The sequence below is a fragment of the Pagrus major genome, chromosome 17 (genome assembly GCF_040436345.1).
Source record: "Pagrus major chromosome 17, Pma_NU_1.0".
Taxonomy (NCBI): domain Eukaryota; kingdom Metazoa; phylum Chordata; class Actinopteri; order Spariformes; family Sparidae; genus Pagrus; species Pagrus major.
The window spans coordinates 10,949,372-10,967,523 of NC_133231.1; the positions used below are offsets into that span (position 1 = coordinate 10,949,372).

Genomic DNA, 18,152 nt, shown 5'->3' on the forward strand with positions numbered 1-18,152 from the left:
GAGGGTGATGTGGTACACAGTATCATGTCATTTCATCAGTAATGTATGTTAAGGTGCAGCACAGAAGCCTCAATCTCATATAACAGCAACAAAGGGTAGTAGTAGATAAGTTTATTATACACTGAACAGAGAGAGAACTGTTATCAAAACAGGACCAATACAGTCAGAGCATTACACGAGAACCATGCATAATTCTCTCCAGTGCAAAGACAACAATATTAAGGAAAATGAACATCATGTTTATACCGCTTCAAAGACGCACACACACACACACACACACGTTTTTATTCATGCTGTTTCCTGTCAGAAATGAGAATAGAATGAAATGTTCTGTGATGCTTTAATCTTGAAACAAACCCACAACAAAGACAGTACAATAAAACCTTCAACTCCGATTTAACCAGTTATGCATATCTAAGATTTATCCTACGATACTTTGTTCTTTAAGTAGAGAATGAAAACTTCCCAGGGATCGAAACAACACAAGCTTAATATATAAATACAATGTATTAACTGTTTAAGAAAGGGATATCAAAAATGACATTTGTAACATGTAGTAAGTTTCTAAAATCATACTGAATTAATGGCACATTGCACATTCAATACATTATTTATTAGGGAGGTTTTCATTTAGCTTAGTTAAATGTGGATTGTTGTTGTGTATTTTTGCTATCAAACACTACAATAAAGCTGTGGCGAAGTGCCATCAGTTTGTATGAAAAGCAGATCCATTCAGTGCAATTACATATAAGCATACACATTAAATACAAGGGGGAAAAAACCTAATCAAGTAGTTGGAGTAACATCTGAACTGTACCCTCGTCCCAGTGGACAAACCCCCCAGCTTTGAAGTAATGATGTTCAAAATCACTCTTGATATTCCTGTGTGCTGTACTATCGAGCTTTGTATTTGAATTCTCTGATTTTATTTCTTCCATTGTTCTCAGTTATGATCACATTTTTATTGGTTGGTGATTTTAACATCCATGTCGACGACCAAAATAACTCTTTTGCATCTGAATTTTTAACTACATGTGAATCTTTTAATCTGAAACAGCATGCATCATCTCCTACACATGAACGGGGCCACACTCTTGATTTAGTTTTTACTTTGGGTTCAGCAATGAGTTCAGACCATAAAATGTTTTGCTTGATTTAAACTGGATCTCTGCCACTCCATGTTCTAAGCAAACTGTTAACACGTGCTTTAAATAGAAACTCAGCTGCAGACTTTGCTGCTGCTTTCACTGCTTATTGTTGCATTGTCCAGTGCAATAGTGTAAATTACATGGTTATTCAGTTCAATACTATGTGCTTAAAAACCTTAGACCAAATAGCACCTCCAACCCAAGACCCTGGATAAATGAAAATATTAGAAAACTAAAAAGAGAATGTAGAAGAGCTAAACGTAGGTGGAAAAACACAAAAGTCGAAGTTCACAAAATACATGTGAGGGAATTATTATCTGTATTTAATTCACTGGTAAAGAACGAGAGACTCTCTTACTTACTAGTGAATCCCGCCCCAGCTGCTGTTTCTACTTCTGCAGCAGACTGTGAGAGGTTTTTAATTATTTTGTTATAAAGATAAAAAATATTGAATCCTCTATTACTCCTGCTGCTTCACTTTTACCATCAGTTGAGTCCCCACCCTCCACCACACTGCTGGATAAGTTCACACCCATAACCCCTAAGGATTTGACTGACATTGTATCCACTATTAATATCAGTAACTGCAAACTTGACATTCTTCCTTCCACCCTATTGGAAGAGGCTTTTAGAGTGATCGCCCCCTGGTTTCTCAACATCGTGAATGCATCACTTTTATCTGGCTTGGTTCCAGACTATTTTAAACAGGCCTGTATCTAGCCTCTCCTTAAGAAACCTGGACCTAGACCCAAGACACATAACTCCCATATCTAAGCTGCCTTTACACTCAAAAATCGTTGAAAAAGTGGTTGCTATGCAACTCTTAGCAATAATGGTAGGAAACAACAATATTTGGCAAATTCCGATCTGGTTAGTAGTACCTTAACAGCCTTACCAAAAATTATATATCAATGAGCGCAGACTCTTGGTCTGGTGTTTTTGATCCATTCTTTTATTTTTTTGTGAATAAATAACCCTGTTATCATATGTACCATTGCTACACTGATGATTCTCAGATATATGTTTCCTTCTACCCTGAAAACCACAATAACCTGGACTTTTTGCTCTGCTGCCTTGCTGCCATTAAGGACCAGATGGCCTCCAACTTCCTACAGCTGAACACAGACGAGACATAAGTACTGGTTATTGGTCCAAATCATATTTCTAATACTGTCACCCCTCACCTTGGACCATTAACAAACATATAACAGTCAGCTAGAAACCTGGGCATTGTTTTCAATCACTATCTCAACTTCAATCAACGCATTAACAGTCTTGTTAAAACTTATTTACAAATCAGAAATATTGCCACGGTCAAACAAATGCTACTCTGAAACATAGTTAAACAACTCCCACATTGTCGCCTGTCTAGATTACTGTAACTGATTATTCACCTGTCTAAACAACACAGCAGTTGCCCGCCTACAGTTGGTACAAAATGCAGCCTAAATGGTCTTGCTCCACAATACAATGAGGAACTACTCACCCCTTGTTCTACTCCAAGACTCCTCAGAACAGAGAACCAAATCCGGTTAACAGTACCACGGTCCAGGCTGAAAACAAAAGGGGACCGTGCTTTTATGGTTCTCGCCCCAACACTATAACAAACTCATTCAATTCTATGAGAGTTTCCCTGCGGTACAAAATGAAATGTAAATTTTTAATACTTTTTAGGGTAGCACTTTACATTAAAGCACAGTAATAACATGGTAATAGTGTGGTAATTACATGGTGATACCTGAGTATTACCTTATTATTACCATACTATTACCAGAGTAATAATCAGATAATAGCTTGGTATTAACAACGGGTATATCTAGGTGATATTGGACTGAAATGTATGTAACCGGGTAATAAGGGGACGAAAACAAAGGGTAATAATGGGGAAACACATTTAAAGATGGCAACAAGGTAAAACTATTTAGTAACAGTATAGTAATATTATGGTAACAATATGGTTACCTGATGGTTTTATCAGTGCAATCTGTAATCTGTTGATGTTTCCACAATATTATAGGCATTATAACGCTGAAAATCATCCTCCCTTATGTTCCAGACATATTTACAGGATTACAGCAGCCCCATAGGCTTACAGAGGCAGATCATTTCCCTTTGTAAGTTGAACTCTCAGAAGCAGGAGCGAATGAGGAAGATGAAAACTATGACAACAGTCACAACGGTTAGTGCTGAAAATAGAAAGATAAGGCCGGCAAAGACAGGATTTGTCATGGGGAGGACTTCTTTAGCTTCAGATGGGATCATGTTGGACATACTCAGCATGAAGCCCAAACTCCAACCTATGCTGGTTGACTTTACCTGCACATTAGAGAAGACAAGACAAGACAAGAGATGTTGTCACTGTGAATTGGTATGCTGTTCACAGAATTTTGTCAATAACACATGCTTCCAGTTAGCTTATCGTCACTTAGTATGACTAGAGAAGTTATGGACATTAAACAGCCCTGTCATGAAGCTGCATTCCAGCTCAAGGGCAAAAAATAAGTCATAAAACCCAAAGACAATCCCTGTAAAAAATCCAGACACCAGACACCTCAAAGGCACATTGAGCTCACCCAGGACACTAACTCCCTTGTTGGTCAGGATTGGTGATTGGGAGCTTTGCCAGCTGTCAAGGAACTTCTTATTAAGTCTAAAGGCTAACCGCCATGTAATTTGGAAACTGTGGTTGTAATGTGCCACTTTTTAATAGCTGCTATCTTTCCTTATGACTCATGAGTGATAGACAGAGTGTCGCAGACGAGGAGTCCCCTTCTGTTGAGGGAGGTCCTTTGTGAGAGAGGCTCCATGTCCTCAGGGCGTCCCGGAGCGATACATTGCCTGCCTTTCACAAGGTCCTCAACTTTTTGAGCCCAGATGATCGGTATGTCAGCCATCCATCCTTTATGGGTCCCAATGGGTGGCCTAATTCACATTTGTTAAAATGCTGCTGAATGTCTCAACACTAGGGACTATCCCAGCCTTTTTCTGATGGTTTTATGTATAATAATGATTCAAAATCATCTAAAATATATAATGCATATATTATTTTTTGAGAGATTTTATGAACACAGAAAGAATAGAGTGGATATTTATTGGCTTCATAGCTCTGTATTGAAAAGCAGAAGACGGTAGTGGGAGCAAGTAGTTTTTTTGTTCAACCAACCTGTTTTGCGAAGTTGATGTTTTTAAAGGTGTCTTTGTCAAACTTGTATCCATCTGCCAGCAAACTGAACATATAGTGACCTGAATAGCAGTAACGCTTAAGAAACCTGTCAGAGATCCATGTCTTTTCTTCCTTCAGCTGAAATAAAAGAGAAACAGAGGTCAGAGTGCAGCCTGTGATTAGGAAGAGAAATGATACAAATGAATGAACCTGAATGCTTATAACAAAATATCAATGTTATGGCCAACAGATGAAAGACTTTGAGATCAAGACAAGACAGAGACAAAACAAAAACCCCTCATCTCACCCCTCCTTCTCCATGGTGGCCACTGAAAACTAAAAAACACAAGAGGCCCTTTCTAATGCTGGTGTTTGCTTTGTCCAATCTGGGCAGCTTCAGAAACATGGCAGTGGAAGAGGACCAGCTCTCTCTCTAGATATAAAAGGCTCATTCTAACGCCTTGATTCCCAGTGTTGGGGAGACTTAAACTACATGTAGTTGAACTACATAGCTTAACTACAATTTGCTGTAACTTGCTGGTAGTTAAACTACATTCATATTTTGTGCTGCATCAAGTATTTCAACTACTTTTTGGGTCATTTTTTGTAGTTTAACTACTCAATTTACAAACTACAATTTTGGCCAATAACATGACATTTTTTTTATAAAAACCTATATAATATAAATTTTATTTTATTTTTCTTTGAAAACAGGAATGAAACATGTCATGACATGCTAAGCCAACGCTGCCTCTGATTGGCTTGCCCTGGCAGCACACGAATGCTTCACAGAGTGGGTGGGTCTTTGTGCCAAGGAAGGCAGTGCAAAGATGTTTTAAGTGCCAAACAGAACCGGCTGTCTGATAAAAACTTTGAGAGACTGCTCATGTGTCGTGTCAACAAGCAATTCTGCCCTGGCATCTAGTTCTAGTGCCTAAGTGTTAGTGCCTCTGAAGTTCCTGTGATGTTGACCAAAAATGTCAGCTTTTGTTCTTTAAAAAATAAAACTTGAGAGGCATATTTCTGCTGGCATGTGAATTTTTTTTGGCTATTGTATTTTGTTTCATATACACCATATGTTGATTTATTTAACGCTGAGTTAAATGAGTATAAAGAGTATAAGTAGTTGCTAAAGCTACTTTTTTTAGCAGTAGTTTTACAAACTACATTTCTCCAGGGGTAGAAATGTAGTTTTTTCAAACTACTGCCAGGCTGAACTATATGTAGTTTTAAAAGCTACGCTTGCAAAGTAGCTTCCCCAACACTGTAGATTCCACTGGGCACGTCTCTGTAACCTCGCGAGTGCAACTTGGTTTTGTTCCGTCCTTCACACGGCTTCACACCCAAACAGAAGCGTTTCAGAAGTGGAGCGTCATGCCTGCCTGTTATTGTTGACTTTTCATTTCATTATTTTTCCTTGATTTTTGTTCTTCTGCCATAGTTGAGGAGACTATGTAGTTGGTCTGTTCTAAGTGTTTAATTGTTCATATACATGACATGTGATCTATGCCATTCCTGTGTCTGACTGCCTGCCTGAATTTATCTGCTCTGTGTAGCTTGACACGGCCTCTGTCAGCTTCTGTCAAAAACAAAAATAGACACGGTGACTGACATGCTCGGTGGAATCTGGAGGTAAGGTAATGAAAACTAATGAACTAATAAAAACAGAATTTCATGATCCATTTCTGCACCTAAACTTCCCATCATCCCACACAATGGACCTTTAAGATAAGATCAGATAAAACATCTATCCAGAAGGATATTTAGATATGATGCAGCTATTTTGGAGTTTGATGTACAGGGTCCCTGCAGGAGAAATATCCACTCTGACATGGCAGAAATACTCTAGGTACAGGTGAACTTTTTTTTTCTTGTTTAAAATAAACTCCACTAAACTCTAAACTCACCACTTCTATGTTTGAGTGTGCTTCTTTCTTTGTTTCCAACTTTGTTTCTACATTTTTTCCTCCTAAATTCTCATTCTTCTCTTTTCACCCTCTTGTTCCACATTTTCTCCTCCTCTTATTACTATAGCTGTATAGCAACTAGAAGAACTTACCACTTTCCAGTGTGAGTTGCAGAATTGCCTGACTGAGGCGTTGAATTTATCAAAATCTGAACTGAAGTCATCAGAATCTTTTGTGCCGTTCTTCAGCAGCGCCCTAGCAGTGAAGAAGAATCCTGCATATGCCTGGAAGGGACAGTAGAAACATATATCATATTAGAAACATACTGTATATTTAATGAATAGAAACATATTCATGCATGTGTTTTATTTGGACTGCGTGTTACCATAAAATCTCCAGTGACGGGTGGCTGCTCGACTCCGTTGAAGGAACACTGAGATGAGGAGCAAGTCTCGAAATCAAATATGGACTTCACCATACTTAAACACCTGTCTGAGTCAGCGACTCCAACCATGAAGAATTCCTGATCTGGGTTGTAGCCTTTCGGTTTCTTTGTGCATTCTGTGTCATAAATGGTCGAGGCCTTTATGGTGGTGTTATAACCTTCAGGGAAGCAGGGGTTAATAATGTAGTCTGGGTTCGATGATTCCTGGAACATTATAAGGAGGAAGAAAATGTCAAATGAAGGATGGGACAGGAAAAGACATGGGAGGATGAGATAAGAGGGGAGAGTTTGGACAGTCCCACTGACAGACACCATCTTTACATATAACCATGACTTATTTATTTGAATTAAATACAGATCCTGATGTTATGGCTAACTTTAGTTAACATTTTATACTAAGGCCCAGCTGCAAATTTATACCCATAACACAGTCTCACAGCATAACATATGCCATGCTTCTCCAGCAACAATAACTATTAACTTTGCTATAAGCTGCCAGAAATGATGCATTTCTCACAGACTAGCTTGACGGCATTCCCGATCCGATCAATATTCTTAATGACATAATGCATTCCTGGCTTGTCTCCCTTTGGCTGTTAGCAATTCAGGGACAGCTGTGTTCACAGATCAATTCTTGGCATTAATGGATGTTTAACCTGCACATGTATGCAGAAAAAGCACATAATCCCACTGCTGCTTGCCCAACACACAAGCACTTAAACATGAACAAAAAAAACAAACATATACTGTCAAGGGGGCAAACTCAGAAAATAACGACCACTGAAATTGTACCTGAGAGTTTTGAACTTCAGTGATAGACACAATTTCTTCCGTGCACACTCATGTAACCCTTGTGTGAAATTTCACACGTGAAATGTCTCTTTTCACATGTGGAAATCACAATTTAACATGAGAATTCAATATTTTCACATTTGATCTGCTATTTTCACATGTGAATTGAAATTTTAACATGTTAAATGTACATTTTCACATTTTATTTCTTAGTATGCAAGTGGCTTTTTTCTTAAACGCGGATCAGGATTTGCACATGTAGAAAGAAAACATGGCTGATGAAATGACGTTTGACATTTTCAAACATTTTCACATATGACTTCAAAGTATTGCGTTAAAATAAAGTCACACGTGACATTCACATACAAATGAAAATTTAGACAAGAAGTTTACATATGTGACGTGATTGGCGACAAATGGAAAAGGTGTGTACCTGGACTACTTTGTCCAGAATCCTCTTCTCTGCCTCATTGTTGCCATAGCAGAGGAAACTGTGTGTGTACACATTGTAAGGATAACCGTACAGTTTGATAGGCATGTAGTCAGGGCCCGTGAGATTATCCGTGATTGCAAAGGCAATCTGTGTTGATGCCCCACCAAGGTCCATGGATCCAACAGTCCTTTCCCCATCTGGGCGTATATAGGTGTTCCACATGTTTTTCTGCCAATATAATGGGAAAGGTTAGTATACCATGTGATGGTCCTGTATGTGTAGCAGCATATTTAAAGCCATGGTTTGTCGGTTATTCTAGAAAGTTTTTAGACTTTTTTTTTTTTGTTATATTTGTAGTAAGTCTCTTAACATCATGACAGCAATCAATAAATCAAATACTATGACAATTAAAAGGAAAAAAATCAGAAAAAAATGCAGTAACTGTGGCTGTTGCAGGCCTCTAACAAGCCACTCAAATTGTCTAATTCGGCCTGCATGCAGAGACTGGACAGGCTACGCTTTACACAAGTCTTCCACAGGGCTAGGCGGATGTATTGAAAAAGGTATTAACAAGCTAGTGACACAACAACGGCAGAAAAAGTGCAGGCAAAATTTCCCAATGCTAACATACTAGCTGGACAGCGGTGAGTACTAACAATAGCCATGTTCATGGTTTACATTCATTATGACAGTGCTAGGTGTTTTCTTACATGTGACTGAGACGTGGTTCGCAAAGACAATGTTACTGCCCTCAGTACACAGCCACTGAGCCCGCTCTTCAGCAGCTTGCTAACTCTGAAGCACACAACCCCTGACCCAAAGAACAAATGAGCAACAACAGCAGCAGTGACAGACTGTTGTTCAGGTGCTAACCGAGTACCACAAAGCACAGAGCCCCTGAGGCCAATAAAAGAGCCACTGCCATAGCAACACACTCCTATAGCAGCTAACGTTAGCACAAAGCAGTCGGCGACCAAGCCGGCTAACTTCCGGTTTAGCGCCCAGCTAACTTGAAGGGGGATGAAATAATTTAATCTTGCGGCTCTTCTACACTTTCCAAATGTTATTGGAGGGAATGGCTCCAATTCTGACAGTGAAACGACTCATTAGCAGGGTTGTGACGCTCAAAATAATTCATCCACCGTTTTACAAACGCTTCTTTCACAATGGGTGTATTATTGTTTTCTCTTCTGTTAAAACTGATTGCGGCACATTCGTGACGTGAAACGTGGGTGACTTTTTCCATTCCGAAACACCTCCATTGCGAAACCCCTCCATTCCGAAACACCCCCACTCTGAAACACAGCTGTTCCGAATCCGACTTTCAAGTTCCAATTACTTCCCAATAGGGTTAGGGTTAGGGTTAGGGTCAGGGGTTCCCCAATAGCCTTTTCGGAATAGCGGGGTCTTTAGAAAAAATGGGAAACCACGCCATTACGAAGAATGGAAGTCTATTTTCGGAACAGCGGGGTTTCGGAAAGGCGGGGTGTAACCGTGAAACGTGACGTCAGTGACGTACAAAGTCATGCTTCAGATTAAAATCACAGGCAGCCTTGCCTGCAGGAAGTGGGAATGGGGTCAATAGGCGCTTTTGACCAGGTTGACCCATGTTTAAAAAACCTGTGTAGACCCGCTAATTTTGGTGGAAAAGTGGCCGCTAAAATACCTCCCAACTCACCAGCGAAAGCTACGGGGCAGTCAGGTAGTGCACAGTCATGTGTGCTTGGCTCTAAAGGGAGCCTTGATGGGAGGAAGTGGGACTTTTTCAGATGGATACTCAATAAATAATAAAAAATATAGGTTGCTTTTGCTGGTTTCTACAGTCTTACCAACCCCAGCTTTAAAGGATAAGTACACTTTGATCTATATAGATGTGTCTTACCTCGATTAAGTTTCCCATGAGGTAGTTGACAGTGACCCACCCATACAGCCCTTCCTCTTGACCACTGATGATAGAAGCACTTTTGAAGTCAACAGGCAAAGAACTCAGGTATTCTCGAAGACTTGCCATGACGTCATTGGACCTCTTCTCATCCTGCTCACTTATAGCAAAATAGAAAAAGGAACAAATTACAGATCTTACTTAAAACAGCAATAGTCTGTAGCTGTTCTCTTTGACAGTTAGATAAGCAGATTGATGCCACTCTCATGTCTGTACGCTACACATGAAGCTATAGAGTTAGCTAGAGGACAATTAGCTTAACAAAAAGACTAAATCCAAGAGGAAACAGTTAGCCTGGCTCTGTTCAAAGGTAACAAAAATCCTGGCCTACCAGCAACTTTCAAGCTCACTATTTTACACATCTCATTTGTTTAAGCCATACAAAAGTACTGTATTGTATTGAGTATTGTAAATATGTGGTTACCTTCAGGATGTAACTTTACCTTTGAGCAATACCATGCCAGTTGTTTCCCCTAGCTCCCAGTCTGAATTTTGCCCCAGCCTGCTGTCTAATCATGCTTTTACTGCTGGCACTTCCTCATGGCTGAAAACCATGTGGTGCATGAATGAGGTTAGATTACTCTGATCCTTCCTGTCTCCTCTCCATTTTAAGCCGTGGTGAGAGAATAGCTCGAAGCTAACTTTTTGTTGACGCTTTCTTACTGTAGCAGTCTCATTCCAGCAGTAGCTCCCAGATAGAGAGGTGTGGCATTCTGTTTTTCAGCAGGAATGGCATTGATGATGCCGTCCATGCAGACTTGGAACGCTTTCCACGATGCTGCATCTTTCTCTGGGTCAACTTTCATCTCTGAGATACCATCGCCTGTGGGCACAAGGCCAAGATAAAATCATATTTGCAAGTACTAAACACATAAAGTAAAATGCCTTAGTAAATGTTTTTCTAACATTTTTAACTCAGTTGAATAAAGGCTGATGGAGTACTCAAATTTTTAATGTACAGAGGCTGTATAGTGCTGTTGTTGTTTTAGAGACAATGACTCACCAGCAACTCTACAGTTCTTTATCTCAGTTACCACTCCTGTTTCATTCTGCTTCTCCCCTGGCCACTCGTACAGGTACACGGTGGAACGAGACGAACCTGAGTCTATCACTATGCCATACTGAAGAAGAAAAAAAATCATGTTTCAGGGTCACATTTTCCATTTGAATTTAACTACAGAGAGGCTGCTGCAACCCCCACCGCCTTACCAGAACACCATTACAAAATCACACATGGACATTCAGGACCATCCATCAGCAAGCTGACTGATGAGAAACCTCCTGCCTTGACCCTTACATCACAATAACGTCCAGCATCACATTCACAACTGAGTGTGTGTCAGAGCCATATCAACATCTGCGCCTCCTCCACCGCTCCTCTGTCCCAAGGCGTCCCCCAGGGTTCGGTGCTTGGTCCACTCCTCTTCATCCTCTACATGCTTCCCCTTGGCAACATCATACGCCGTCATGGTCTCCGCTTCCACTGTTACGCTGACAACATCCAAATCTACACCTCCAGCAAATCTATCACCACTGCCACTCACTCCACACTCCCCATCTGCCTCACTGAAATAAAATCATGGATGCAATCTAACTTCCTCCAACTGAACTGCGACAAATCGGACATGGTCATCATAGGCCCCAAATCCCTCATCAAAAACCACTCACAACTTCTACCTCACCATTGACAACTCTACCCTCTTTCCCTCCCCACACAGTCGCAACCTCAGAGTCATCTTTGACAACAACCTCTCCTTTCAACAACACATAACAACACATAATCAAATCACCAGAACTGCCTTCTTCCACCTCAAAAACATAGCCCGTCTCTGCCCCACACTCTCCTTCTCTGCTGCAGAAACCCTGATCCATGCCTTCATCACTTCCAGACTTGACTACTGCAACAGCATCCTCTATGGCACACCATCGAAACTCAACTAAATAAACTCCAATACATCCAGAACTCTGCTGCTCGCCTGCTCACCCACACCCACACCCACACCCACACCCACACCCACACCCACACCCACACCCGTGACCACATCACCCCCGTCCTCCAGAAACTCCACTGGCTCCCTGTCCCACAACGGATTCAATTCAAAATACTCCTCCTCACTCAGAAAGCCCTCCACAACCAAGCCTCCCCCACCTCACCGACCTGTCACAACCCGTCCCGTACCCTCCGCTCCTCCGACGCAAACTTCCTCACTCCACCACACAGGACCAAGCACCGAACCTGGGGCGACAGAGCCTTCTCAGTAGCTGCCCGCTCCCTCTGGAACTCCCTCCCCAAACACATCAGACCCCACTTCCTTCAAAACACTCACCTTTTTAAAACTGCTTTTAATGTATAACTTGTCTTTTTTTGTGTTTTTAATGTGTTGTTTTTATTATTCTGCTTTTTAACCAGTAAAGTGTCTATATAAAATAAATGTATTATCATTATTATTATTATTATTAGAGCTGAAACGTGTTTGTGTACACATCTCTGTGTCTCTTTCTCTGTATGGATGTGTTCTGAGAATTGTTTTGTACTTTTACTTTGTTAAAGTGAAGATCTACAGCCCTATTATTATTATTCCATCTATGTTGACGTGTGTGTATGTGTTCACCTCTAAGCTGTACTCCTTGGACCTCCAGGTGTCCTGGATGACAGCAACAGCAACAAGGGCAGCAATACTGGCTAAGAGGAGTAGCACCACTCCTGCTATGCGACACTTGTAGCCTATTTGCCGTCCGGCCATTTCCTGTTGGCAAGAAATGCAAAAGAAAAAGAAGTAGTTTGGTTCTCACTAAAAGCATTTGAGCTCTCAGCCTGATGACATGTGGAGAGGTTTGAAAAGTGATGATGAGCAATAACAGTAGACTTTATTTACTGTATGCTTGTGGATGATGTTGGCAGCATTAATAGTATTGATCCTCTCAGTGATACAGTCAGATTAACAAACACATGAAAGGAAACAAAATCAAACAGGAATCCTGATTGGCTGAATTGTTTTGTGTTCAAATTCTTACCTTTAATCATGAACAATAATCACCACAGCAAGATATTTTACTCCCAAAATGTTATTGCAAAGCATCTACAAAGGAGAATACAAGCCTCTGCCAGATGAGGTTTCTTTGAAGCGTACTGATTACTTGAGGTGTGATTTAGGAGAGTTTGGGAGGCACCAGTTCCCAGCAGGATCAAGTGTTGACAGTTTTTAAGGGCTTGCCGGTCAGCAAGACACAAACAGGCTCTAAGAACAGGGCATTTCAACAGCCAGCAAGTACAATTTGCTGACGTCTCATGAAAGCCTCACATATTTAGTTTCAAAATCTCAAAGGTGTTGTTCAAACTTGTAAATGTGTAGCAGCACTGAAATATGATAACGATAACCCTTGTAGTGAATTATGTTTCCACCTTATTCCAAACAGTGACTGGCAGAAGTTGTTGTGGTTTGAGTGTAGAGCTATATTACAACATCCTACATCGAATTGCTGCCAAATTGCAAAATGGCACAAACCTAATGGACGAGGAAACCTGCAATTGAAAACAATTCTGTTTGTTTAGTGGGTCACTCTTCTAATGGCTGTGAAGAAGCAGCCAGACATTCAGTTAATATCTAGAACAAATGTGTTTGTCAAGCTGCAGGCAATGAAACCAATTCTTACCTCAGAGACTTTTTCAGTCAATTTTCAAGTTGGTCATAATCACGGCCTGCCAGAAACTGCTCTGTTTGACTTTCGAATGTATAACCATTCCTCACTTAAAGTTGTTGAAACTGCCACATCATGCTGTTTGTTCAGCAATGTGTAGTCATCAATGATTGCGACATTGTAATAACAACCTTGTACCTGTTTCAGCCCTGTCATTGGTGTTATTACCAAACGTTTGGCAAAGCAGCACAACAATTCTCTGTCTCCCTCCCTATGTCTCACCTTTTTGCTTCAAGTTCCTTTGAATTTCCTTTTAAGTCATATAAATCCAAGTAGAAAACTACAGACTACAACAACACTGTACCAACAATGTTGCACAACTCTGACATGTGTCCTTAAGTCTGCTTAACACTTCATTGTTATGTGTGTGACAGTTGATTCCAGGTAATCAGACCATTATTCAAGTCATGAGAAAGTCTGTTTGTTGCCAAGTTTCTGCCGGAATTGTATGGGAAACAAAAAAAAATCAGAAGTTGTCTGATATATACATCTGCTTTTTACGCTTAACAGTTACTTTCAGTAAGACTTACTGTATGTAACCTGAAAATGTAAAGATAGGCTACTATCCTGCCAACATAGGAAAGAAAAGGTTCTTTTGCCACAGTAAGCAAGTTTATGAGTTAATGTGTGTCTAAACACAAACACCAATAAGCAACATTATAATACTCAGTGTCTACTTAACTTAATCATTTGCCCCTATTGAAGAACGGCTGTTGTTTTTATATGAATGGAAACATCTTTAAAAGCACATAGTAACCTAAGCTCAATGATCTCTGACTTCACTTCAGTGTCCTTCTGCCTAACCCTAACCCCGAACTCTTAAAAAAAGTCGATGACTTTCAGTGGCTGTCAACTATTATCATTCAAGTTTATACACTTTACAAACAGTTTATATATTTTTCAAATAACAACTCTTAGGGACTGTAATTAAGGTTGTAAAGAATGCATGCTTTACTACAACTAAAGCAGGGGTAATGCAGTTTCTCTCCTTAATGTAAGTTCTGGTTTTAGGGACAATGCAGTTTAATACATCTCCAATACAGAGAATGCAACTGATGTGCACACAGAGTGTGTCGCTATTGCTAGTTTTCAACTCACTATGACCTTTTACATGTACTACTATGACAAGTGTTGTTATCATTGAATAAACCTTACATAGTACAGATTAAAATTTTATTTGCATTGCATACAAACTGCCTGCTGTAAATCGGCCAATTGTGAAGACAAAATAAAATCAAATGAGCTATGTAGAGTGGGGAAACTTTATTTTTACTTAATTTCACTTAAGTTATTCACTGTAGTTTTGGACTCATGTCTACATAAATACAAAAGATTTACAATGCTCTAGTTTGTTCAACATAAACTTGGAGTTTTTTTTATAACAATGGTTTTGCATCTGCAAAGGTTAAATTAGAGCAAAGCAACAATGTGTCTCCTTTTTATAAGATACTATTGACATGTCCTGCCCCTGAAAAAAAATGCCTCCCTTCTACAGGATGCTTCTTCTTTCCTGTGTCATTATTCATTTACACTTTTACACTGCAAGCATTTGTGTATTCTCTTAAAGCAACCTTCAAAGTGCACTAGATGACATATTTGTTTGGGCCGACTGCTCCAAAACCACTTTGCTCTCTGTTATCCATCCCTCTGCAAATCACACCCATCTTACTCTTCATTTGTGCACAAGGTAAACAAAATACACAGTACAACAGAGCTTGATCTTAAGTTTTAAACCAAATGATGGGTCAAGTAGTGGAACCTGCATTGTAAGCTTCAGCACTGACAACACCCACAGTATCCCTTTGCAGACAGCCCTGTGGAGCTGCATGGGAACAAAATAGCTTATAGGTATTTACACATGTTGTGACTCTGCCTGTAGGGACTGGTCCTCCAGGAGGGTGAGGAGTAGAGAAAATGTAGTTGAGTGCCAACACGTGTATTTATCATATCAGACTGAATCACACAAACCTTTAAATCAGCTCACACAATGCAATAAACTTACCTGCATGTGTCAATTAACCCATTGCTATTAAGTGCTATATAAGAATTAAATGCACGCCTTGTTGATAGGTTAATAAATGCATGTGAGAGAGGAGCTGTGGGTGTTTCTTACCTTGAAGAGCTCGTCTGTAGAGCCAAGTTTGGAGCAGGAGTGATGTGGCTCTGAAGAAGGGATGAAGAAAAACAGCTAGAAACAGGGGAGCAGCAGATGAAGGGAGAGGAAGATAGGTAGTGTGCTGTGAGTGGGAGAGATTTTAAGAGTGATCAGAAGAAGAAGAGGAATGGTGTAGATGAAAGGCAAAGGAGGAAGCTCTGTGCCAGCAATCGAGGATGTGTTGATACCTGTAAGCTCCCCCTCAATTTCGCTCCAGTTTTCACAGTAAACGCTATGAGTCATTAATCTGTCTATCAAACTAGAACAAATAGAAATTGTCATAATCCGGTATGTTTAAGAGCGATGAGAGAGAGCGCCAGTCTAGTTAGAGGCCGGACTTTTATATCTTCCTGAGCACTGGGCCCAGGTGCCTCAGATCTGGCTGTTTTTGTAATCAACTTCCTCTGGTAACCTCAGAGAAAGACAGGCAGAGGGTGTCAATAACCAACCTACACAAATACTCAACTAGCAGCAGGGGCAAGCAGTTCCTGTGAAGGTGATCAAGGCTCTGCTCTCAACATCTTCCGTGTAGAGGTTGGCCACTATTGGGGACACCGGTGAGCCTATGGCACAGCCGTGTTTCTGTCTGTAGAAACCTTCACTGTACTGGAAGTAGGTGGTCATCAGACAGAGGTCAGGTAAGGCACAAATGTGGTCTGGGGTGAAGTTGGTTCTGCTGGACAGAGTGCTGTCCTGTAGCAGGTGTTTGTTCACCATCTTTACTGCTTATTGAGTGGGAATGCATGGAAAAAGTAAGGTGACATCATAAGAAACCATTTTTCATCTGAGTTCAGTGTTATTTCTCTCACCTTGCTGGCGAAATCCTGTGAGTTTTTGATGACAGTCTGCCCTTCTTGGACTGTGCAGTGCACACTGAAGAAGTTAGAAGCCTCAACATTGAGGTGTACAGAAAATCTACACACACAGATCAATACTTGCTGTTCGACTATCACCACCCACGGGGGGCGACCCCCATTCCGAAGGACCGCCATTCCGACGGTCCGCCATTCCGACCGGGTTAGGGTTAGGGTTAGGGTTTCAGGTTCGGAATGGCGCCCTTTTTTCAAAAATAACTAAGGGCCGGCATTCCGAAACATGAAAGTGAATGTTCGGAATGGCGGCCCTTCGGAATGACGCCCTGGAACCACCACCCACTGGGGTGGTGATAGTCTGGGGGTCACCAGAACCCTAAACCATCGAACCGAGACCGTGCCCACAAAGTCAGAGAGGAAGGAGAAGGTACAGGAGCACATCAGAGGAGCACTTAAAACATGTTTCTACCCAAACTGGACCTTTGTCAAAACTTCTAAAAGATACAGAGCAGACAGAGAGGAAGAGATGGAAAAAAGTAACAACATCGTCATTCCTTATGTCGCGGGAATATCTGAGAAACTCAGGAGGATCTGAGGATGGATCAGAAACTTGTCCATCGTAAGGACAAAGCACCCAGGCATAAGCAGAGTAATGTAGTTTATGCTGTTCAATGCAGCCAGGACTGCACAGACTTGTACACTGGGGAGACAAAACAACCTCTCCATAAACGAATGGCACAACACAGGAGGGCCAACTCCTCAGGTCTAGACTCTGCTGTCCACTTACATCTGAAGGAGAAAAATCATTCCTTTGAGGACAACAACGTAAACATCTTGGCCAGAGAAGACAGATGGTTTGAAAGAGGAGTAAAGGAATCCATCTATGTCAAACTGGAACATCCGTCTTTGAACAGAGGAGGTGGCCTAAGACATTACTTATCACCCACCTACAATGCAGTACTGAGTTCCCTCCCCAGACAGCTTAACAACTATTCACACCTGGGCTCACCTAGCCTTAGAAACCCACATGAAGGCTGGTTGGGTCAGAGAGCTCACATGTGTCCTTGACACGGCTCTGTAAGGACACTTCCACACAGAGTTTAAAAGCCTGCAACTCCCCTCCAGTTAGTTAGAACTGAAGAAGCCTCTTGGATGAGAGGTGAAACGTCTTTAAGAAACTGAAACAAGTCCAGTTGCCTACAATACAGCACCTAGATTTACCATGACCTGGATGACTGAGAACCTTCATCAACACATTGCCTCCCATGTCTTTCAAAATTGTGATTCTGAGAGTGTCTGCAGAACCAGTGGATATTGCTGTAGTTACAAATGTCTCTTTTTCTTTTTGTTTTCTTTTTATACAAATCTTTCAATAAAAAAACATTTCAAACAGTCAATACTCATCTTGTGTCTTCTGCACTGGCAACACGGCACCACTAGAGGGCGATGTAGTACACAGTATGAGATGGGGATGAAAGGGTAGTGGAGGAGGAGCTGCGTGTGTTGGATTCTTTTGCTCGCTGACACAAATGAAACAGAGGAATTTAACTACATCTCCTCTGCTAATTAATACATTGTTTGAAGAAGGAGCCACCAGAGATTTAAGTGTTCAGTAACATGCTGAGCTCAAGTCATTTCATCAGTAATGTATGTTAA

At 40.9% G+C, this 18,152-nt stretch overlaps 1 protein-coding gene across 1 annotated transcript; it reads right to left on the reverse strand.

Annotated features, from left to right (window-relative positions):
• Window positions 1-96: 96 nt before the first annotated feature.
• On the reverse strand, window positions 97-16,676 carry LOC141012055 (ectonucleoside triphosphate diphosphohydrolase 3-like). The gene is made up of 11 exons (XM_073485434.1): window positions 16,620-16,676; window positions 15,643-15,717; window positions 12,443-12,577; window positions 10,834-10,951; window positions 10,494-10,653; window positions 9,771-9,930; window positions 7,889-8,116; window positions 6,604-6,867; window positions 6,371-6,502; window positions 4,312-4,449; window positions 97-3,464 (listed from the first exon to the last, which is right to left on the reverse strand). Exons 1-11 carry the CDS (start codon window positions 16,674-16,676, stop codon window positions 3,276-3,278), a joined length of 1,656 nt encoding a protein of 551 aa, XP_073341535.1. The 3' UTR covers window positions 97-3,275.
• Between the last annotated feature and the right edge of the window lie 1,476 nt (window positions 16,677-18,152).

Bases quoted from the DNA above. Each gene is read 5' to 3' on its own strand.
- LOC141012055 (XM_073485434.1), bottom strand. From the start codon at position 16,676: ATGGCGGTCCTTCGGAATGGGGGTCGCCCCCCGTGGGTGGTGATAGTC. The intron at 15,718-16,619 runs GTATTGATCTGT...CCCTGTTTCTAG, and splicing joins TGGTGATAGTCGAACAGCAA to CTGTTTTTCTTCATCCCTTC. The intron at 10,654-10,833 runs GTGAGTCATTGT...TTGTGCCCACAG, and splicing joins AAAGAACTGTAGAGTTGCTG to GCGATGGTATCTCAGAGATG.